Genomic DNA, 24,362 nt, shown 5'->3' with positions numbered 1-24,362 from the left:
TGGGGCTGGAAGAGAAAGTCCCGGGATGAAAATGGCTTCTTGCTGTTGTGAGTCCCTTTACGCCCCATGTTTACTCCTTTAACCTTGTTCACACCCACACAGGTTGTTCCTTTATTAAAACCTCTTCATTTGGACCATCTGGGTTGAATTTGACTTTCTGTCAGACCCTAACTGATAAAATTTCTTTTCCTAAGTCAGCCATTCTATAAAGAGCAGTATCAAGGACATCAAAAAGAGGAGCAGACAGAGGTGTCACGCTGGTTCAACAGGAGGAACATGCCACTCCTGATCTCTGGGCTGGATGTAGAGATTACTAAGAAAAAAAGGAACAAACAGCAGATAGCCCTCCCTTCCTCCCACTCCCGACATCCAAAGGCAGGCTACTTAGGCAACAATCATTTTCTTGTAAGTAGAGTTTTTAAAACCTAACCTTAGAAGACAGTATGGGGCAGTTAAATTCCTGGATCTGGACCTCTGCCAACTACTGACTGTATAATCTTCTACAGTCATAATTAACGAATAGGCACTTAGTTTGTGGCAGCGTCTGTGCTACGTATTTACAGAGATCTTCTCTCTTACTCCTCATGCAACTCCTGTCCCATGAAGTGGACACTCTTACTCCCCTCTTATAAGTGTGAAAACAAACAAGAACAAACAGATTCAGAAAGTAATTGCCTACAGTTGAAAAAGTAGCAAATGGCAAAGTAAACCGAAACCCACGCAGCCTGGCTCCAAACCTAGCCATCACGTGTAGCAACTTTCTCCAGAGGTACACTTCTCAGGCTCTCTTTCTTAACCAGCAAAGTAGTCCTTTGAGCCACCTCACCGAGTTGTTGACATGAAATGAGATCAAATACACAGAATACCTAACGTCCTGGGTACTTACTAAACGTAATTCACTTTACACCGCTGTACTTACACATTTGGGGAGGGAAGGGGGAGGGGAGGGGGAGGGGGGGGGGGGGGGGGGGGGAGGGGGGTTTCCTCCTGAGTATAAGCAGCTTCCAGAAAATCAAGTTCTTAGAAAAGTGCCCCTCCCAAGCAAAAAGAATGTTTCATAATGAACAGCGAGATTATAACACTGTCCCAAACATTTGTCTGGGAATTCTGACTTTAGTCAAACAATTGTCCTTGGTTTTCGCAAAGCTGCGAGGTGCGCACACGCGACTCGAGTTCGACGCTTTTCGCCAAATGCCCAAACGTGCCGCCGCCACCAAGGCCACCTGTGCCGGGCCAACAGAGGCAGCAGATGTCTCCCTGTGCGCTCACCTCAAGCCGCTGGGGGACACGGGGACCCCTTTCCTTGTGAAAGGTAAGGTCCAGTACTGAATCCCACGTACGTAAAGGTCGGAGAGGGGGCCGGTTTGGGAGCGGTACCAGCCGCGCGGGGTCAAGGCCGACACGCGGAGAGCTGGGTGCCATCCCCGAGCGGAGTGGGAGCTCGGAGGCACCGTCTCCCGCACGGAATCCTCGGCCTCCGAACCTGTCTGGGTTTGTTTTTTTTTTTTTTTTTTTTTTTGACTGCGGTAGCAAAGTTCCGAGAGGACTTCTCCATCCTGGGCGCGGAGCGCGCTCCCTCCCGAGCCCCGCCAACCTGCCGAGCGCGCGGCTCCGAGCCGGGCGGGGAGCCGGCCCCCGCGAACGCGCGCCCCGGGCCGGCCTCAGCTTACCCAGGAGGCTCTCCAGGAGGATTTCTCGCCACAGCCAAGACATGGCCGCGACGCGGAGCGGCGCTTCGCGAGCCAGCAGCGCGCACCTGCCCCGCCGCGCGCGCCCCGCGCCCCGCGCCCCGCGCCCGCCGCCGCGTCCTCCGAGCCGGGTCCGCGCGCACGCCCGCTCGCCGAGCCTGCCGCCGCCCGCCGGCCCCGCGCCCCGCGAGCGCCCGGCCCAGGCGAGGGTGGGGCCGCCGCGCGTCCGCCCCCGCCCACCACACCCAGCGCAGCCTGCCCGGGCCCGCACCGCCTGCCCGCGCGCTCCCCCCTCCCCGCCCGGCCGCCCCCGCCCCCCGCCCGGCGCCCGGCGCCCGGCAGGCCCGCGCTGGCCTCGGACCCCGCTGTCGGGCGAAGCCAGGGTTGCCGGCCCGGCCGCAGAGCAGCCCCGGGATGGAGCGCTGCCGGCGCGCCCCGGAGGACGGGAAAGGGCGCAGCGTCGGGCGGGTGATGCCAGGTCTGAAGGAGCCCCGCGCGGGCGCGCTGCGAGGCGCAGGCTGGACGGGAGGGGGCCCGTAGGACGGCCTAGGCCATCAGGTGCCAATGGGACCTTGCCCTTCTTAAAGCCCGGGCTGTGCCTGGGGGACGGGCGGCTCCCGAGACTGAGCTACTCCGGGCTGGCCGGTAAACAACTGCGCTCTTAGAAGGGTGGTTCGAAAATCCTCGAGGTTCCAGGATTTTCTACGGCTTGTAGAGACCTCGCAACACTTGCTCACGGGAGAGGAAACAAGTGAGGTGAGTGGAAACTCTGCCCTCTTCAATTTCATGAATAAGGATGAGAGTGCCCATCCCTAAGGAGAAAGGCAGAGACGTTCCAATCAGCAGTAGAGCCAGTGAAGTGGGCCCACACCCCAGAATGTCTTGAAAAATTGTTTTGAAATTTCTCAAAGTTTTAATTTTAATTCGCGTTGATTTTTTTAGAAGAGTTTGTCATGTATCATTTCTGGGAAGTCTGCTCTGAAATGAAACAACGAGGAGTTGCCTAAAAGCGTAAGAATCGCTTAAGAGTAGGGGTGCCTGGGTGGTTCAGTTGGCTAAGCGGCCGACTTCGGCTCAGGTCATGATCTCACAGTTCGTGGGTTTGAGCCCCGCATCGGGCTCTGTGCTGACGGCTAGCTCAGAACCTGGAACCTGCTTCAGATTCTGTACCTCCCTTCCTCTCTGACCCTCCCCTGCTCGCTCGCTCTCTCTCTCTCTCTCTCTCTCTCTTTCAGAAATAAAACATTAAAAAAATATATTAAAATATATTAAAAAAAAAAAAAAAAGAATCGCTTAAGAATAGTCGTTGCTAAAAGTCCGTAGAAGTTTTGAGCAAAGAGTTCCAAAATCACTTAGTTACCTACTAGAAATCTTGTCACAAGAATAGCATATACATCAGTAGTATAGAACTGAGAGTCCCAAAAGAAACCCTCTCCATTAGGGTCGGATGGTTTTCCACAAGCTTGCCAAGACTATTCTGTGGGGAGAAAGATGTCTTCAACAAATGGTTCTAGGACAACTGGATATCCACCTGAAAAAGAATAAAGTAGGACCCTTATCTCACACAACATGCAACACTAACTCTAAATGGATGAAAGCCCTAACTGTAAGACATAAAACTATAAAACTCTGAGAACGCATAGGAGTAAATCTTCAAGGTCTTCAGTTGGGCAGTGGATCCTTAAGACACCAAAAGCCCAAGTAACAAAATACATGAGTGAAGTTGGACCTCATCAAAATTAAAAGCTTTTGTGCTTCAAATTTTTTAATATTTATTTCTGAGAGAGAGCACACACACAAGCTGAAGAGGGACAGAGAGTGAGAAAGAGGGACACGCAGATTCCGAAGAAGGCTCCAGACTCTGAGCTGTCAGCACAGAGCCTGATGGGGGGCTTGAACCCATGAACGGTGAGATCATGACCTGACCCAAAGTCGGATGCTTGACCCACTGAGCCACCCAGGCACCCCAAAAGCTTTTGTGCTTTAAAGAACACTATCGAGAAAGTGGAAAAGCAATGCACATATTAGGAGACGATATTTTCAAAACATACATCTGGTAAGGAACTGGTATCCAGAATATGTATTTTAAAAATACAAGTCAGCAATAAAAAGACAAATAACCCAATTTAAAGATGAACAAGAGATTTGATAGACCTTTCTCCAAAGAACACATACAAGTAGTCAATAAGCACAGGCAAAAAATACTCACATCATTTCATTAGGGAACTGCAAATGAAAACCACAATGAGATACCACTGTGCACTCACTAATATGGCTGTAATCAAAAAGTCAGGCAATAACAAGTATTGGCAAAGATTTGGGGAAAGTGGAACCCTTTTACATTGTTGGTGGGAGTATAAAATGGCGTAGTCACTTTGGAAAACAGTCTGGTAACTTTTCAAATGAGTAAACATAGAGTTACCATATGACCTAATAATACTCCTAAGTATGTTTACCCAAGAGAAAGAAAAGTGTAGAATTTGTACACAGATGCTCACAGAAGCAGTATTCATAATAGCCAAAAAGTGGGAACAACCCAAATGTGCAACAACCGTTGAATGGATAAACAAGTTGCAGTACAGCCAAACGATAGAATAGTATTTAGCAATAATGGAATAAAGTACTGATATATGCTACACCATCAATAAATCTTGGAAACGTACACTAAATAAAGGAAGCCAATCACAATATAAGCCACATATTGTATGAGTCCATTTAAATAAAATTTTCCAAATAGGCAAATTTATAATGACCAAGAGTACATTGATAGTTGCTTAGGGCTGAGGGACAAGTGGCAAAGGAAAGAGAATTAGTGGGTATATGTTTCTTTCAAGGGGGGATAAAGTGTTCTAAACTTAGATTGGGACAGTGGTTGCACAATTCTGTGAATACACTAAAAAAATTTCATTATCCACATTAAATGGGTGAATTATGGGTGTGTGAATTACATCTCAAGAAGACAGTTTTAAAACAAGAAGACAGTTTTTTTAAAAATGCAACTCATTCTAGTTATAGTTTGTAAAAATGTTTTGGCTCCGTTCCAGTCATTTAGCATCAGCCATTCTTCAACATGGGAAGGACTTGAGTGAGTGCAAACAGCAGACACTGCATTTTCCTCCCTTTTTGCCCACATAGGTTGTTTTTTTTTCATGCACCCATTTGAAAAGCATCTAATCTAGTGCTGTGTGTGCCATGTAGGTTTCAAAGCTAAGTTCTAGGGAAACCTTTGCTTCTATTAAGGATGCATTGTGTTTTCTCTTCCACTCAGAGCTCAATTTTTAGTCTTAGTATTTTTTTTTCCTCTTTAACTGTTTGATCACAGCTAACGTCAAGGGAGTCTGAAAAAAATGCAGTCTAGCTGTGAGCCCAGAAAGGAAAGAAACTAAGTTATGATGAGCGGCTGTCTTTGTTATAAATGCCTAGTTTATACCCAGCGTTGTTTTGAGGTTTAAATAGACCTCATACTAAGGCACTCAGCACATGGCCTGTGGTATTTACAGTATTTAGCAAATGGTATCTTGTATCATTGTTTGTATATTCCTTCATAATATTTGACCTCATGCTAAGCATATTGTAGGTAAGTACTCATTTGACCATTACCTCAATAGCCTCTCCATTCTGAGCTCATGTTAATTGCCTTTTGTAAGCATTCTCTAATTCATTCTGACTTTTTTCCAACTGCAGAGAGAAGAATGGCATCCATATGCCAGGGAAATTTTCATCAGAGGTTTTTTTTCCCCTCCCCTTCTACAAAGGGCTAATAATATTTCGCATTTGCAACAACTTTTCTGATTTACTCTTTTGTCCGTCTGTGGTGCATTGTGGGAAAACATCAGGATTCCTGATCCTTTCTTTGTAGTTTGTACAGGTAGTATGAATTATTGTTTCCTTAGAAGGTTAATTATGAAATTGCCTTTAATTTCATTCCCAAATATCATGTCAAATAGAATGCTTATATGAACTTTTCATTACCTTGCTCTCCATTGACTTTCACTGGTATTTAACTACTGTTATTGTATAACTTTTACTAATTACATACAGAATATGTTACTATATAACCGATATCGGCACCATTCAGTTTGACCTGCTCTGTGAATGCATCTGTTATATATAATTCCACGCTGCTGCCTCAGATTTTGTATTTACAATCTGCCCAGTTTTAATTTAATCTCAAAGGCCGTGGTCTTTTCATTTTTGTCAGTATCTCTTCTCTGACCTCCAAATGGCATTTGCATTCTTACTGTACGTGGAAGTGAGTGAAGCCCATTATGGCATTGCCCACTGCTTCTTTCTTCTTCCCTATTACTTTGAACATGAACATGTCAAGGTCAGTCAGAACATATTGAGACTATTTTTATCAGAAGGCAAGAATCTCTACTAGGAGATAATAGTTTTATGGAATAATGAAGATCTTCTGGTCTAACAAAAAACAGAAATGAGTTTCTTTGAAGAGGCAAAAGAAGAAGGAAGCCTTTTATGTCACTTCAGGCTCTCATTTCTGTTCATTATTTTTTTAAAAGGGTCTGTGCTGCTTTAGTATAAGCTAAGTTCATGTTTTACAATGACAAATGTTTATTACTCCCTCCCATCACATGTCCGTGGTGGGTCGGCTGCAGCTGCTCTCTATCATGAATCTGGGACTCAGGCTGAAGGAGCAGCCTCTGTCTATGGGTCTCATGGAAAACCACATCTCTTCCAATCACACTCAGCAAATACAGTGGTCACGCCGACCTCAGTGGGACAAAGTCTGTACAAACGAGGCAGGAAGTGTTTTGAACAAAAATGCAATCTAGTACAGCATACATACATATATAGTATAGATAGATAGATAAATAGATATACACACACACACACACACATATATATAGCCTATATAGAGTATGCTATACATAGAGAGAGAATTTATAGTTCTGTTAGTCCTTTTCATTTTAGTTAGTAATTGATTAGGTAGTTACTTAATTATCTTTGATTATTTGCTTCGTTTCGCCTAATACATTGAGAATATTTTCTCATGCCCATAAACAGTTTTCCGTAATGTGACTTTAAATGGCTGTATAGTATTTCATAGGATGGTTATATATAATTTACTTAACCATTTCCCTTTTGATGGATATTTAGGTTGCTTTGTTTATGATAGTATTCAATAAGCAGACTCCCTACCTAGAAAACATGAGAAGAGAGAGTTTACATGTCTCTAACAAAATGAAAAAAAGCAATGAACTTCTCTAAGAAGCTGATGATCTTTGGCTTTGCTCTAGCCAAAGTCTTCAAGGCACTGGGTTTTAGCCATGAAGAAACAGAGGAGTACTCTTTGCCTGCCTCTCTCCACTTTGGACGACAAAGTTTCTTTCCTTGAATGGAAACAAAGTGGAAGCTCCCTATGGCAGAGAAGATTAGCTATCTACCAGACATTCCAGTCCATCCTCTGGTGTCCGTAGGATAGTGATGTTACTGGAAAGGAGCCACCAGCCAGAGGCTGTACCTCTCAGCCATAGGGTCTTGTGTGACTGGTTCTCATCCATGGAATGTGACCAAGTGACATGTGTCACTGACAGACAGAGAGGTTGAAACATGCTGCCCTCTCCCCTTTCTCCTCTTCTGCTTGTGATAATGAGGCCCCAGGGAAAGGCTGAGCCACAAGACAGGGGGCCTAGGTCCTTCACTCATTACAAGGTGGAAAACTAGCCCATTGACTAGGAACACCAACCTTGAACGGGTATGTGTGATTAAGCCACTGAAAGGCTGGGGTTTATTCATTAGAGAACTAGCATTGCCTTAACCAATATGCCCACGTATTGATTGGTTAAGTGGGTATAAAAATTTAAGGGAATGCCATTGAGCACTCACCCTGTGCCCTTCTAGGCACAAGAGAGAAAGAGGAATAATCAGATTACAAAATGTGAGTGTGATGTTTGGACTAATTTTTCCTTTAGGAATTGTGACACTGCCCCTTATGAATATTTGCTCAGTAAACACCTTCTAGGGAAATCAGTCTCCTCAATTGCCAGAGTCTTCTATCAGAGTTTCAACTAAGGTTACCTGTAAAATCATCACATTCATTTGAACTGGAAAAATGGGAACCATAATACCAACTATTAAGAGTGGGGCTTCAAGGGCGCCTGGGTGGCTCAGTCAGTTGAGTGTCCAAGTTTGGCTCAAGTCACAGTCTCATGGTTCATGGGTTTGAGCCCCGTGTCGGGCTCTGTGCTGACAGCTCAGAGCCTGGAGCCTGGTTCAGATTCTGCCCCTCCACCACTCATGTTATCTCTCTCTCTCTCAAAAATAAACATTTAAAAAAAATTTTAAAAAGAGTGGGGCTTCAGAGATAAACTGACCCATATTCAAGTCCCAGCTCACTCATGGACTAGCCCACAGCTAACACTCCGGGAACAATAGCCAAAAACCAAACTGTATTACTGATGTGAGGAGATAACCTCTGCTGTACTGAGCAGTGATGCTGCAGGTTGCCCCACTGACATGTCAATGCTGGGAAACCAACTATCCTACAACTGCTCCTGCTGCCAGTATCAGAGCCACTACAGCCGCCAGACGGTCCCTTTCCAGCTGCCTTATCTCCAGAGAGCATGTGTTAGTTAAGGTCCCTAGGGAAGAAGCACACACCAAGACAGAATTAGGAGTGAAAGATATTTGTTGCAGACTCTGAGTCTGGAGGTCTCATCCAGCAAGAGAGCAGATGCAGAATTGAATACAAGAGAGGCTAATGTCTGGGAGGAGACAAATGGCCCAAACAGGTTTCGTCTCTGTATTTATTGAGTTCTCAAGATCTTACACACGTGGTGAAGTTGACGAAAACAATCAGATAATAATCGTTAACTTGTGTGTGTAAGAAGCAAAAAGTCTAGGGGACAAGTGGAGTTTGTGATCAAAGTACAATAGTATATGGCATCAGATGGAAAGTAATTTCCTGCAGGTGATATAACAAGTCACTCATGATTCCATTATAATAGCTTGCTAGCTAACCCTGGGCGCTTTTGCCCCGTGATGGCAGTTTTCTGCCCTGAGGTTTTTTCTAACCAATTTATATAAGTAGAACCTATTTCCCACAGATATTTATGAGGGAAATACCCATGAAAAACAACAGGGGAGCGTGCAGGGGTAGGTAGGGAGAGCCTTCAGAAGGTGATGTAGGTCTGACACTCAGGAAAAGAGAGCAGGTAGGAAGGAGGATGGGGAGAGAAGAACCTCAGACTGTAGTTACCACTGTGAACGTCTCAGCCGGATGGAACGGGAGCTTTTTTGAGGATCCTGCATGGGAGAGGAATAGCCCAGCTCCCCTATACACCCGTTTTCCCCTCCATTGAATGGAGTTGCTTGGTTGGAGAAGGGACATGGGATCGATGCCTTAGTGGATGCCAGAGGCTGTCTGCTAATTATACTTCTCATAGCAGATTCTCTTGAAGGGTGATCTGAGGGGCACACCTCCCTGCTGCCAAAGAAGTACTCCCATCTTTTCCTCTGGCATCACTGGCTCCTGAGTCAAAGTCTGATTGATGGAGATTAGACCATGTGTCCTTACCGCAAGGAAGCCCAGGGGAGCAAGTGACTGGCACTTTCAGCACCAAAGGAGGAAAGAGTCTCCTTAGATATAGGTCAAAACAAATAAGTGTAAAATATGCAAAGCACTTAGCCCAGTGCCCGGTGTGTAACAGACTCTAGATGGACGGAAGCTAAATTCCTCACTAACCACACCAAGGATGACAGAGAAGGTGATGGAAAGAGGGCTCGTTGTTAAATCAGTCTCTCCTAGGTTCAGATCTGGACTCCAGCCTTCGTATAAAATTAGGCAAGTGATTTAACCTTCCTGAACATCAGTTTCCTCATCCGTAAAGCCTCCTTTGCAGAGTCCTTGTGAGGATTTGCATTACTCTGTGGGAAATTATTGAGGAAAGAGCAGTGCTAAAGTTACCTTATAATGAACAGAGAACAGCGCACCAAAATTAGCGTATACACTCTGTGGGGGTGGGCACTACATGCCTATGCCAGGCCCTCAATAGATACTTGTTGATGAATGAATGAATAAAACAACTTTTTTTCTTATTGATAGATAACAAAGCCACATAAATCATTTTAAACTAGGATTTTATTTTGCAGACTAAGCCTCCCTGATAATGTCTTCCCTTCTTATTTTTTCCCCAGTGTTCTTGCATTCAATCCAGCCTCTCCAAAGAGCATAGGAATTATATAGTCAAATAGTTTTTTTATTTCATTAATTTCATCTTTAGCTTACCAAAGTAATAGAATAGATGGTTTTTTTTTTTTTAATGTTTTATTTATTTCTAGGAGAGAGAGAGACAGCGTGAGCAGGGGAGGGTCAGAGAGAGAGGGAGTCACAGACTGAAACAGGCTCCAGGCTCTGAGCTGGCAGTCAGCACAGAGCCCGACGCGGGGCTCGAACCCACAAACCGCGAGATCATGACCTAAGCGAAAGTCGGACGCTTAACCGACTAAGCCACCCAGGCGCCCCTAGAATAGATGGTTTTAAGAGTCACAGAGTAAGGACAAAATATCTTTCCCCTGGCGCACCCCTCCCTGCCCTTGATGTACATCCCTCTGAAGCAACCAATTTCAACTCCTTAGGTAGGTTTTTTTGGTATTTACTTTCATATTTCTATTTCTTGATTTTTTTTAAAATATTGGGCATTGTTGATTTTTTTATCGTAGAACCTGAGGGCTTAAATCTCTTCTCCCTATGCACATAGACACGCACACCCCCGTACTTCTTGCCTTCTTCTATCCAATGCAGCTGTTACAGTGATTTCACAAGGTTTTCATAAGTCAGTAGTGTGTTTATTGTATTAGGATCATATCACTGGCTGAGCCTCGCAGACTACTGCAATTCTGTTTTATTCTTCATATAGTTTTTGTGTCCTTTTTAGTTTATAATTATTTATCTTTTGCATTTACTTACCTGTGACAAGCAGAGATACCTTCCCAGACCATCCCCGGAATTGTAAAACTTCCAGATGGTCAAACCCATGTGATGCTCTACCAGTTCCCTTCTTCCCCTGGGATCATCTCTTCCTGGTTCCGTCCACTCTCCTGCTCCAGTCACGACAGGCTGCCTTCCAGGCTTCTCCAGGGCTCTTGCCCCGGAGCCTCCCTCCCATCAGCCCCGTGGGAGAAACACCTTTCACCTCTCTTTTGTGTTGAATTCCCTGTTCCCAGGACCCCATGTCTTCCTATTAACTGGTTTATTCCAGTGACTTCCTGAGAAAGAGCACATAGAAAGCACACGGGGTTTTTGAGTCTTTATCTGCAAGTGTTATTATCTATGCTGCCAGTATAATCCATTGAGATTGAGAAATTATTAGGATAGAAATGATTCATCCCAGAGTTTGCCCAAAACTGACACAAATTCCAAAATAACAGTGACTCCAACAAGTTGGGGTTTCATCTGTGTCACATGAACTTTGGCATCGGTAACCCTGGGCTCGCATGATGGTTCCACAGTCATCAGGAACCCAGGCTCTATCCTGTAGCTCCCCATCCTCAACAGGCAGATTCCACTTCGTGACCCAGGATAACTCTTCCGCTCCAGACTTCGTATGCTCGGTCAAACCCAAAAGAACAAGAAAAGAGAAGGAGAAAGAGAAATGATGGCCTTTGAAAGACGTTCCCTAAAAGTTGCTCACACTACTACCACTTACATCTCATTGACCAGAACGCCATCATATGATTGCATTGACACTCTTTCCTTACTTTATCCTGGTTTTTAACCTTTATTAAAAGCTTTGTTATACCTTTATATCTGCATCAGGATTATTAGTCTATTTTAAGTACATGGTGTGAAGTAAACATGTATCTTATTTTTATTACTTTTATATCTTTTTTAATGTTTTTTATTTATTTCTGAGAGAGAGAGAGACAGTGTGAGCAGGGGAGGGGCAGAGAGGGAGGGAGACACAGAATCAGAAGCAGGCTCCAGGCTCTGAGCTGTCAGCACAGAGCTGACGCAGGAATCAAACCCACGAACCATGAGATCATGACCTGAGCCAAAGCCGGTTGCTTAACCTACTGAGCCACCCAGGCGCCCCTACATCTTTAATTTGTAATCCAGATGCTGGGTCTCAACCAGCGCTCTGCTTGATAGGTTATACCCAATTTGAAGCACAGTATCAGCACAACCCCCAGATGAAAACCAACCCTGCAAATTAATAATGATTTTTGAAGGCTGGCCTGTTGCCTCCCAGGAGAATTCTGTCCATGTTGGTGGCTTTAGGCTTCAGAATTACTTAGCTTCGTTGGTGGTGGATGTCACACAGTGAAAGGCAGGGAAATGCTGCATGTGTCCCACCATGTGGAGGAAAGTGCTTTGCACTGGGAAAAAATGATACATGAAAAGGACAGAGAAGAACAGCCCTGGCAACTATTCAAGTCCCTCATTCTCTGTTTTTAAGACCCAGCTGTGGGTACGGCCTTCCCACAGTTTGCTTGTTCAATGTGCCCATGGGTCCTGTTAGATAACAAATCCTCCCGTTTGCCCAAGCCAGCGTGATTCAGCCTTCTGTCACTTGAAAACACTATAATCTCGACTAGCTCATATTCAAACAATATAGCTTCTTGTAATTGCAACAGAGTTTTCTCATTGTGCACAGTTAGTTTCCCTGGGAGAGGTTAAGGAGTGATGGATAAAGGATACAGTTTCTTTTCGGGGGGGTGGGGGGGAATGAAAATGTTCCAGAATCCGGGGGGAGGGGGTGATGGTTGCACAATTGTGTGAATACACGGAAAGCCATGGAATCATATATTCTAAGTAGGGGAATTTTCTGGTATTTGAACTGTACTCAGTAAAGCTGTTTTGAAAAAGTAGTATAACCTGTAGAATTTCATTCTGTGCATATTAAAGAGTTAGCAAGGGATTCTCATTATATCTACCTGGAGCCAGTTTATACTCAGGGGCCCGTAAGATTACCATCATCCCCACAGGAGACAAGGCAGGTTGTGTTCCTGCAACAGCAGGCAGGAAGTGCCCGTTCTCAGAGACCAGCAAGGACAATTACTGTGACCTGGGACACACGGGTTTCTCAAAGAGTTGAAAGGAAATCAACCACATTGACCAGAGTAAAGATCTGCTTGAGTGAACATTTTCAATACAGTAAAAATACAATGAGAAAGTCTTGAGAAATAATGAGTTCACAGTGCAATATAAGCATTCGGTTTCTTTCATTGAAACTTATCATCAAGAGCACCATTTTAGCACAAAGATCACAAAGAAGACTTACTTAGAAGACAGACCTGGAAAATCAAGAATACATGTTATACATTTTTTGATGTTTGTTTATGTTTTAAGAGAGAGAGAGAGAGAGACGGGGTGCAAGCAGGGGAGGGGCAGAGAGAGAGGGAAACAGAATCTGAAGCAGGCTCCAGGTTCTGAGCTGTCAGCACAGAGCCTGACGCGGGGCTCAAACTCATGGACTGTGAGATCATGACCTGAGCCAAAGTCGGACGCTCAACCAACTGAGCCACCCAAGCACCTCATTTTATACACTTTTACTTATTCATTCTAACATTTCCTGGAAGCCCTCTGAGTGGGAGGCGCTGCCGTTATCCCCTAGTGCACAGAACGCATCAAGATGTAGTCCCAGCAAGGGAGGAGCTCATGGTCCAGTGGTCGGGTAGAATTGCTCAAGTACTAACAGCTCTGGGCAGAAAGTGCTGCAAACCCTCACAGGACAGAGTAGGCCTGCAGGCCCTTGCAGGCATGGCTATTACCGTCTGTCTACTCGTGGGATAATATGGTGCTCATTTACATGCTGAAGCCTCCATTTGCCCACCTACAAGGGTGAACTCCCTTGGAAGACTGTGACCCAAAATATAAATGTCTGGAGTTACCTAAATACAAGAATCTCATTAGTATTATCCAATTTGAATATCATATAGTCATCCAATAAATATTTATTGAGCATCTATTAAGCTGTGCTTCTCAGACTGGAATAAATAACAGGGGGGAGCAGCAGTGTAGCAGAGAATACAGAGACTCAGCAATTCGATATTACACATCTTTCATGACACATAAGCATTTCATCACATTTTTATGTTTAAAAAAAACCTGTGGATATACTACAGAAAAGGATGCAAAATGCTTATGAACTTTTACGATAGAGCACTTGAGGCTCATAGTAGATTTCTTTGATGTGTGTCTTCCAGAATTTGTCAGAGGAGGGAGGGGGTTTGTTCATTCTCTTCTGCCATTAACTGAACACCATTTGTTAAATAAGCATCTTAGAAGATGCAAGATAACATCCCTGCAAGAGTATATAACCTGAGCTGAAACTAGATACTGAACAAATGAATCAAGTAGCTATTCACATGTGTGTCTTTGAGAAGTATACGAGGTCACTTCTGTGTCTATGAAATCACTCACTGTTAGACTCCGACGTGACGGAACTATGAAAAAAACAATTCAGGGCCCCACTAGAGAAACTTCAAGAAGAAAATGAAATGCAGCAGGTAGCTCAGTAAGGGAACAGATTGAAGTAGAGAAAAGAAAACGTCCTCCTTACATAACGCAAAATCTCCCATCGCTAAGCTGATCAATGGGCCTGGAAGTATGAAGGGGATTCCAAAAGGCAGGGACTGGGAGAAGCCCATTCCAGATAAACGGACTGACATCTAGAGAAGAGACAAAGTCAGGAAAAGCCAAGTTGTATATGGAATTCGGGGAGTGATCAGTTGATCCTAAACAGAATTTCACCAAGCACGCCTGCACAGTCTAACGAAGAAACCTAGGACCCAAAGACAAAGAATGTGAAATGTACCTGCCACTTAACACATGCTCAAATGAAGTTTGCTGACTTGCAGGAAAAGGACAAGGCAGCTGTGATAATGTACGCGACTGCCCCCTGGCAAGGTGAGACACCACAATCAACCTGAAATAGTTCCAGTTAGCTTCCCCCTCCTTTTCTCTTATCTCCTTGTCTCTTCTCTCCCATTCTAACACACAGAGAAAATATTTCACAACACTGTCCACCATTAGCTTCATCATAAGCAGCTATGTCCAGGAACGGTCCTGATGACTCATCCAAAAGTGGAATAGCTTGTGCTGGCAGATGAAGGGAAAAAGAGTTGGGATTGCCCAGTTTGGATGAATGTTACCCCAATGCAAATTTGTCATTTTCCCAACTTCTTCGTTGCTAGACTGTCCACTCACCTTGGGAAGGAACTCTGTCTTGATTTAACGTAGTTCCCTGTGTCGTGGCACATAGTGTGGAGGTTTGAAGGAATCAATAAATAGCACAATTTCCCCCCACCAAATACCTAAATCAACTGAGAAATACCAAGGAAACAAGCAAATGGAAATTGAAAAATTAGCAGCTTAATTACTGGTAATAGCTGAATGGGAACATGTGGCTCAGATATGCGACAACCCTAAATGTCTTAATAACAATGAAAGAAGTAAGCAGACTCCCCCACACAGCTACAAAACACCCTAGGAAACCACAGGTCTCCACCCATGAGGCAGATCCTTTATTGGGTGCCCAGTTACAGAACAGAGCACCTGCTTTCTGCAAGTTGATTCCAGAGAGAAGGGGAGGGGGAAGGACTGAGCATTGGATGCTAGGAACTCCTTCCCAAATCAATAGCACCTTGGAAAGACTTGAGCAAGGTTCATGAGAAGCCAGATGTGTTACCTATTAGGTGTCCTGAGGGAGCAAGAAGTCCCTCCCCAATCGGTGACATTATGAACCATGTGTGCACTGGATTGTCTATGAGATAAGGAACTTACTATGGTCAACTTGAAATAAGAGGCCCATTGAACAGAGGTGCTCAGTTCTTCTAGCTGATCCTCTGTCTGGTGATGGAAGCTGAAGTGCACCTGCTTGTCCTGGGAAAATAATCTGATTGGTTATGATATACATTGTCCAGGAGGCATTGGAGGAGGGCAAAGGGTGCATCAGAAGGAATCCCGGCACTGCTCCTCCCAGAGATCTCTAGAGTGCAAAGCAGGTTGCTGGAGAGAGATGAAATGAGTTTGCACTATGAGCCCAGGACCTTCTGGGAGAGAATAAATCAAGGAGCCAAAATTTCAGGCCTCAACACCTGCTTTCAGAAATCTAAAGACTTAGTATCCCAAATCTATAAAGAACTTATCAACTCAACACCCAAAACACCAAAAACCCAGTGAAGAAATGAGCAGAAGACATGAATAGACACTTTTCCAAAGAAGACATGCAGATGGCTAACGGACACATGAAAATATGCTTAACATGACTCATCATCAGGGAAATGCAAACCAAAACCACAATGAGATAGCACCTCGCACCTGTGAGAATGGCTTAAGTGAACACACAAGAAAGAACAGGTGTTTGCGAGGATGCAGAGAAAGGGGAACCCTCTTGCACTGTTGGTGGGAATGCAAACTGGTTCAGCCACTCTGGAGAACAGTATGGAGGTTCCTCAAAAAAAAATTGAAACTATAACTACCCTCTAATCCAATAATTGCACTATTAGGTATTTATCCAAAGGATACAAAAATACAGATTCGAAGGGTTGCACGCACCCCAGTGTTTATAGCAGCACTATCAACAATAGCCCAACTATGGAGAGAGCCCAAATGTCCATCGATGATGAATGGATAAAGAAGATGTGCACATATGTACAAAGAATATTACTCAGCCATCAAAAAGAACGAAATATTACCATTTGCAATGATGTGGATGGAGCTAGAATGTACTATGCTAAACGAAATAAGTCAATCAGAGGAAGACAAATACCATATGATTTCACTCATATGTGGAATTTAAGAAACAAAACATGATCATATGGGAAAGCGAGGGGAGAAGAGAGGGAAACAAACCGCATGAGATTCTTAATAGAGAAAAAACTCAGGGCTGATGGAGAGAGGTACGTGAGAGATGGGCTATATGGGTGTTGGGTTCTAAGGAGGCACTTGTGATGAGCACTGGCTGCTGTATGTAAGTGGTGAATCACTAAATTCTACTCCTGAAACCAATATTGCACTTTATGTTAACTAACTACAATTTAATTTAATTTTGTAAAAAAGAAATAAGATATCTAAAGACTTGCAAACTGGCTGGGCATGGTGGAAACAACATCAATCTTTCTAACAGACGCTAAGATTTGGGAATATGAAGCAGATTAAAGCAAAAAGACTTTTTAAAGTTCTTTTATTTAAGTTATTTTTAAAACAATTTTTAAATGTTTTATTATTTTATTTAATTATTTTTTATTTATTAATTTTTAAATGTTTTATTTATTTATTTATAGAGAGAGAGAGACAGCATAAGCAGGAGAGGGTCAGGGAGAGAAGGAGACACAGAATCCGAAGCAGGATTCAGGCTCTAAGCTGTCAGCACAGACCCCAACGCAGGGCTCGAACCCACAAACTGTGAGATCATGACCTGAGTCGAAGTGGGACACTTAACCGACTTACTCAGACGCACCCCTTGTTTAAGTTATTTTTAAAACAATGTTTTCCCCTAGAAGGTTTACTACTTTTCAACATTAAAAAAGAAAGACTAACGACACAATGATGCTTTGCTAGTACTATATACATATATACATAAAACATTCATTGGACAATATTAAATCACTGGTAATCACCATGGAACTAGGCTGTAAGTAATTGTGTACTATAACAGAAGATTTTATAATATATAATTTTGTGACTAAAGCAAATGTTTAGACCACTTATTATAACCAAAATGTTCGAGCCTACTAGCACACAAATAAGAAATGACCTCCCTAATTATAAATAATTACTGCAAGTTCATTTTTGAAAAATAGATTTGCTCTCTTCTTAGAAACAGCCCAATGAATGTAGATGTGTATATATACATCAAGTTTACAGTTTTTGACTAAAAAAGGATCTTTGAAATCATCTAGTTATTTAGTTTAGCAGATACCCCAGTACTCACACTTTATAGATGAGTAAAGTCACTTTACAGATGAATCAAGGTCAAGTTGCTTCAGAGAAAAACCAGACCAGTCTCTTGTTTTCTAGCTTAACCCTTAAAATATATATTTAAAAATATGTCCTAATTCTGAATTTTCTCCATTTTAGCATGCCTTTCCGTCTACCTGATCTAAATTAAAGCAGTTTTCTGCACAGACAGGAGCTGTAGAAGAGAATCAGGAAGTACACCGTGGCACTTCCTGGGAACAGAAGTAATTGGGGTAAGGTTTGGAGATTTCGAGCGAACCTAGTGACCCCTGCAAAGGGCCCCAGCAACGTGCTCCCATGAGCATACGTTTACATACAATTTGCAAAGATAAATTATTTTAACCACAGTTGGTGCAGACAGCCAGCTGTCCCTTTCCACTCCAACTTCCTATCTCTCACATTTTCCTGCTGCAAAGGGCATTAGAGCATCTGCAAGAAGTTTTGGGATCCTGCTAAGGAGAAATTGAGTGGGGACTATGTCGTGTTACCTGCAATTTGGAAAGCGTTTTGGAAACATTTCAGTAAAATGAGTAAGACACAATAGATATCATTAGACTTCTTATTAGAGAACTGGAAGAAAAAAACAGTCTAGCTTTATTGAAGTGTAATTGACTAATAAAACTATATAAATTTAAGGTGTACAGTGTGATGATTTGATATATATACATTGTGAAATGATTGCCCCCATAAATAAAGTTACTTAACACATCCCTTATCTCACATAGTTACCCTTTTGAAAGAAAATTCAGATTAAAAAATTAACATGGAGGGGGGCACTTGTGGGGATGAGCACTGGGTGTTATATGGAAACCAGCTTGACAATAAACTATTTGTAAAAAATAAATAAAATTTAAAAAAATAAAAATAATAAAATCTCAAAAAAAATTAATATGAAACAAAAGTGGTTACTACGAAGAATGAAATCCATAGAAATTAGTATGACATTGAGAAACAAATTTGTGATAAAAAAAATTTCCAGATCAGACCAAAAGCAGTAATTCATCAAGAGGAAATAATACATTTCAAATAGAGGTAATATATAGGTTTTTGGATTGTTTAATAATCCCACTAAGGAAGAGGACCAAAAATAAATGTAATTGGAAAAATATTTAAATTTCTTGCTAACTTGACATGAAATAGCATGATCTAAAATGATAACAGAAATCACAGTATACTCCTACAAGGGGGAGACAGAGCCAAAAGGTTAATAAGTGCAGCCCCTTCAAACAGCATTTTATTTTATCTTATCTTATTTTATTTCTTTTTTTTTTAATTTTTTTTAATGTTTTTTATTTATTTCTAGGAGAGAGAGAGACAGCGTGAGCAGGGGAGGGTCAGAGAGAGAGGGAGTCACAGACTGAAACAGGCTCCAGGCTCTGAGCTGGCAGTCAGCACAGAGCCTGACGCGGGGCTCGAACCCACGAACCGCGAGATCATGACCTAAGCGAAAGTCGGACGCTTAACCGGCTAAGCCACCCAGGCGCCCCTATCTTATTTTATTTCTTAATGTTTATTTATTTTTGAGAGAGAGAAAGAATGAGATGAGCTGGGGAGAGGCACAGAGAAGGGGAACAGGATCCAAGATGGGCTTTATGCTGACAGCAGAGAGCTGGACACTGGGCTCGAATTCACAAACTGTGAAATCATGACCTGAGCTGAAGTCAGATGCTTTATTGACTGAATCGCCCAGGAGCCCCCGACAGTATTTTAGATTAGACACTGCACTGGAACTCAGTGGACTAAGTATCCGAATTTGGCTCAGGTCATGAATTCACCACTCGTGAATTTGAGCCACATGTTGAGCTCTGTGCTGACGGCTCAGAGCCTGGAGCCTGCTTCAGATCCTGTGTTTCCCTCTCTCTCTCTCTGCCGCTTCGCCGCTCACTCTCTGTCTCTTTCTCCCTCAAAAATAAATAAACATTTAAAACATTTAGATTAGACACTGTACAAGAAAGCTAGAAAATATCTTGAAATCTTATAGCTGATATATGAATGATAGACTTTCCCAGATTTGACCACAGACCTCAATATATACATGACATTACAAGTGAATTGTGAAGCTGAGGAAAACTCTTCTCAACTCTCAATAGTAAACAAATTTTATTGAGCCATGATTGAAGAAAACCTGAATTTCTTTCTACTCTCACATAGAAAAGATTACAAAATCATTTTTCTACGAAGAGACAATTGTTTAAATGTTGAGGAAAAGTGTTAGAAGATGTATGAGACAGTTAATTAATAAAAAAATAGTTTTTTTCTGGATTGTATCATGTTTGTAGTAGTTGTCCGCTTTTTGAGATTTGTAACTTGTCATTTCTCATTTTAAGATACTCTCTTCCATATCTGATTTTATATTTGTAATTTTGAATTCTTTCATCTTAAAGAGGGTCACTCAAATTGAATAAGCTACAGGTCTCACAAAACCAGGACCTGGCCCTGGATTTCAATTTAAATGGCAATAGGGGCACCTGGGTGGCTCAGTTGGTTAAGTGTCATCGTTCAGCTCAGGTCATGATCTCACTGCTCATAGGTTCAAGCCCGCATCGGGTTCAGTGCTGACAGCTCAGAGCCTGGAGCCTACTTCAGATTCTGTGTCTCCCTCTCTCTCTGACCCTCCCCTGCTCATGCTCTGTCTCTCTCTCTCTCTCTCTCATCACTCTCTCTCTCTGTCTCTCAAAAATAAAATAAAAACATTAAAAATTTTTTATTAAAAAATTTTAATTTAAATAAATAAATAAATAAATAAATTTTATTTAAAAATTTTTATTAAAAAAATTTAATGGCAATGTATTTTCTTAGTAATAAGAAATGAGGGCCTCTTTTTGCAACCTTTGGGGAGCACTCAGAAGCCCATCCGGGTGGTCACAGGACTGACCGTAAGTTGTACTGAGCTTTGACCAGCAGGTGGCAGTGAGGGAGAGCAATTCCAGATAATAACCCCAGTCGCCATCAGAAAATAGCTGACAGATAACAGGTTATTTTTTGCATACTGCTGGGTACCAGATGTTTTTACTTTGGTGCTTCAGAGTATTTTAGAGGAAGAATGTTTTAAGGAAGATATGAAGCATAAATATAGCCTCCCTAACCAGTTAAAATATACCAAAACAGTAACATATTGAATAGCATGTAGAACCCCCCCCCATGTTATAATTATTTTGTTATACCATGATGAGCACCGTGCTTCAGAGCTTTACTCTGCTCCATCCAGTTTCTCCTAAAAGGTGTCTTCTTCCTTATTACCCTGCAGGAGAGGCCGTTGTCTTTCCACTTAGGAACAGCTTCTTCTAATCTGGAAAAGCAAATATGAATTTACAGGGTCCGTTCAGCACAAAGCCAAGAGAACTTCATGTTGATGAAAGTCTGCCAAAGCAACCATAGCAGCAGCATGGGCTGACGGCAGGTGGAAAGACTGTGGTGAGTTGAACCCCAGGGTTCTTTCCAGTACTGACACTCCAGATTCTTGGCATAACAGTGAACAGGAGCTGGTAAATACTTCCACGGGGCTGGCTCTGTGCCAGGCATTGTTCCATGTCATTCACAGTGTTTATTCAGTTTAAACAATGCTCCAACAATCCTACCAGGTGGTCCTGTTATTACTCTTGTTTTCAGATGAGGAAACTGGGCCACAGCGAGGTTAAATGGCTTACCTTATGCCACGCAGGAAGGGGTAGAGCTGGGCTCTGAGCCTAGGCAGGCTGCTTCATGAATTCAGGCACTTTGGCCACCTGCTGCTGCCTTTGCTATACATCCAATCCTATTTGTATCCCTTCCAAAGAGAATGTCATTGTAAAACAGTCAGCAGGACATCCCCCTAAAACAGTCATATTGCGATATTCCCGTCTCTTAACAGTGATAAAGAGGAGTCTACTGCTCAGTCCGATTCCCCACTCCCGGCTCAGAGAGGGGCATTGCCCAGGAGCGGGAGAGAGAGAACTCTGCTTGATTCACGTTCCTTCTGCAGGGACTGCCCACGCCGGCTGCCGGCTCTGCAACTCCACACGGCATCTCCCTGAGACCGCTCTCCACGCGGTGCTCCCTTCAGGTCGTCAGGAGCCTCTCCTCTCCTGGCTGTGGACCTCTGACAGAATGTGGCCACATTCCCTACTGCCTCATCACCCACGCGTCCCCCGGTGCCCGTCCTGGCTTTGCCCCGTCCACTCCTGGGAAGCTGACATCCCTGAGGCCACCACGAACCTTCAAGCAGCCCAAACCAGGGCCCGCCTGCTCCCTCGGCTTGTGTAACTCGGCTCCCTCCGGGCTTCCTTCCACAGCACACCCCCCCCCCCCTTAGCCCTGTGTGCTGATTCCTCTTCTGCCTCTTCTTCTCTTCGCTTTCCTCTCCACCCGCCTTCTGCCTGACCCTCTCTCTCATCCTTCTAACCCCAACTGCCCCCTACAGACTGGAGGGTTCTAACTCCTCCTGGGTCCCGTGGCTCTCCTTTGCTCGCGTCTCCTATTTCCCGCTGTCCTTTCTACATCTCTCTTTAAATGTGTCCACTGGAAGGGCCCAAACATTATCTTCTGCCCACCAGCTGCAACTCTTCTCGTTATATCTTGTTTCAACTAATGGCCTCATCTCTCACCCAGGCTGAAAATTCCAGCCCCATCTTGCATCCCTTCCTTTCCCTCGAATCCTGCCCCATCCCCACCCCCCACCCCCACCAGTCACCCTATCTCACCCATCTCCCTGAAATAGACACTCCTGGCAGATCACTTTCCTACTTGAAGATCTTTGGTGGCTTCTCACTGACGACCACGTATGTTCCTCAGTGTGTCATTTAGGGACTGCTGCAGGCTGCCCTAACCCTAACCCCCCTCTGGCTCCAGTGCCCACGCTGTTCCCTCCCTGGACACCCTCTACATCAGCCACACCCGAGCATTCTAGCCACATAGCTGCCAAACAATATATAACTGTGCTGCACAGACAGCCTGGGGTCAAGATCTAACTCCATCGCTTCTCGTTACATGCATGACTTTCGAACTATTATTTAATCTCTCTGTGCCTCAGTTTCTTTATCTGTGAAATGGCTGTAATGATCCTTTTCGAACAAGGATGTCCATTCACTGAACAAATATTTATAGAGTACTACATACCAAATGTTACATCCAGAATGCAATAAACATTAATTCCTTCTCTCTATACCCACTTCCTCTTCACCTTTGTTAATGCAGCACTTTCTACATAAGCAGGACCCCACCACCACCACCACCATCCTCCAAAGGCCATTCCGATAGTTATTTGTGACATTTACTGAGTGCTGAGCCTTGCCTTGAGGGCTGGGGGACTACATGAATTTCGTCGGTTTTCTAGTGGGTTCTTTCTTCCCATAGACTGGGAGCTCTTTCGAAAGTAGGAATGATGTCTTATGTATCTGCATCTGATGCATCTAAATATGTACATAAATACATTCAAGAGGAAAAAATTACAGTGTTCCCTAGTGTTACCAAGACTCTAGGACTCTTAGCATGATTCTCTGGAACTCAGTTATAAGCACACTCGTGTTGAAGTGTCTCCAACATTTTCAGACTGCCTTCCATATTGTGCCAAATAACTTCCTGCCTTGATACAATAAAAATCTTACTAATGTGACATATGAAGGACTACAGAAAATAGGCTTTGATTGAACTGTGTTTGAATTTTCTATTTTTTGAATTAGGAAACAGCTGTTGTTTAGGTAGGAAACAGGCCATTGTTAATGTGTATTATTTTCAACAAATAGCTTAGAATTAATGATATGTAACTATATTTGTTTCTGCTAGTATTGGGCACATTTCTGTTCCTTGGGTTTTTTTATTTTTGTTTTTTGTCTGTCTCCCCTACTAGAATGTAAATGTTCAAAAATGTCTCTGGTTCACTGCTGTATCCCCAGAATCTAAGGCAGTGCTTAATAATATTTGCTGACTAGATGATGAATAATGAATGCATATTCTATTTTAATTTTTAATAGAATATAAGTTATTAAAATGTAAAATATGTGCACCAACATAGTTAAGAAATTAGTTGAATTATAACCTGAGTGGTCCAATATTTGTAGACCTCTCCATTTGTACGACCTATTAACACCCGAAGATCTCATGTCTGAATGTCTAGTTGAGCTTCCCACCCTTATCCTAGAGCCAAACCTTTTCCACACTCTGGAGCCAGAGTCCACCGCCAATTCTTTCCTCCTTTGAATACACTCTCATTTCTTTCCTTACGTGAAAGTTTAGGCCACCTCTGTTGTGATCTGCTCAACTTCCTTCTTTTCTATTTCAAAGCTAACTCATCATCAACTTGACTGTGGTTTGCATTCCACGCCCTGCACTGTTTCACCTCTGTACACTTCCTTGTTTCCTAGAATTCTCTTTCCCACTCCACGTGCCTGAATCCTGCTCATTCTTCACTACTTACCTCAGAAACCGTTTTCTCCACGAAGCCTTCTGGGACCTTTCCAGCTAGAAGTAACCCTCCCCTCATCCGACTTTCTGTAGCACTTTATGTGCCTTTCCTTTAGAGCATCCTAACAAAACTAAGACCTACTTTGTGCAGAGCATTGCAGGTGTTGGGAAGGTTACAGAACATGGCTCCAGTCTTTGAGGAGTTTACTACCTAGGAGTGTAGTCCGATGAACAAGTATGAAGCATTGTCATCAAGAATATTTTAGATCGCTCTGTAGAATATAAGCTACCTAAAGCAGGTCTTTGGTTTTCTCATCTTTATATTCCACAGAGCACCTTGTATGCTCTTGTGCACTTAGCAAATGAATGTT

The 24,362-nt window shown here is 43.2% G+C and overlaps 1 protein-coding gene and 1 long non-coding RNA gene across 3 annotated transcripts in view; one reads left to right on the top strand and one right to left on the bottom strand.

The window, feature by feature from the left end:
- CWH43 (cell wall biogenesis 43 C-terminal homolog) overlaps positions 1 to 1,806 on the bottom strand; it is a 59,031-nt gene extending 57,225 nt beyond the window's left edge. Inside the window, exon 1 of one of the 2 annotated variants that reach the window (XM_039241101.1) lies at positions 1,671 to 1,806. In XM_039241101.1, coding sequence (XP_039097032.1) covers positions 1,671 to 1,713 — 43 coding nt within the window. In that variant the 5' untranslated portion in view covers positions 1,714 to 1,806. Of the gene's footprint in view, positions 1 to 1,269; positions 1,629 to 1,670 lie in introns of those variants that run through there. The other variant, XM_039241102.1, reaches the window with a different exon arrangement.
- A 235-nt stretch (positions 1,807 to 2,041) lies between these two features.
- LOC120237706 lies at positions 2,042 to 21,881 on the top strand. Its single transcript, XR_005530018.1, has 4 exons — positions 2,042 to 2,444; positions 17,734 to 17,846; positions 20,861 to 21,027; positions 21,575 to 21,881. It is a non-coding gene; the product is annotated as an uncharacterized LOC120237706 (long non-coding RNA).
- Positions 21,882 to 24,362: the final 2,481 nt, after the last annotated feature.

This window comes from Hyaena hyaena, unplaced genomic scaffold, assembly GCF_003009895.1.
Source record: "Hyaena hyaena isolate Hyena2069 unplaced genomic scaffold, ASM300989v1 scaffold_187, whole genome shotgun sequence".
Taxonomy (NCBI): Eukaryota; Metazoa; Chordata; class Mammalia; order Carnivora; family Hyaenidae; genus Hyaena; species Hyaena hyaena.
Note: the sequence above shows the minus strand (reverse complement) of the source record. Positions and strands in the feature narration are given on the sequence as shown.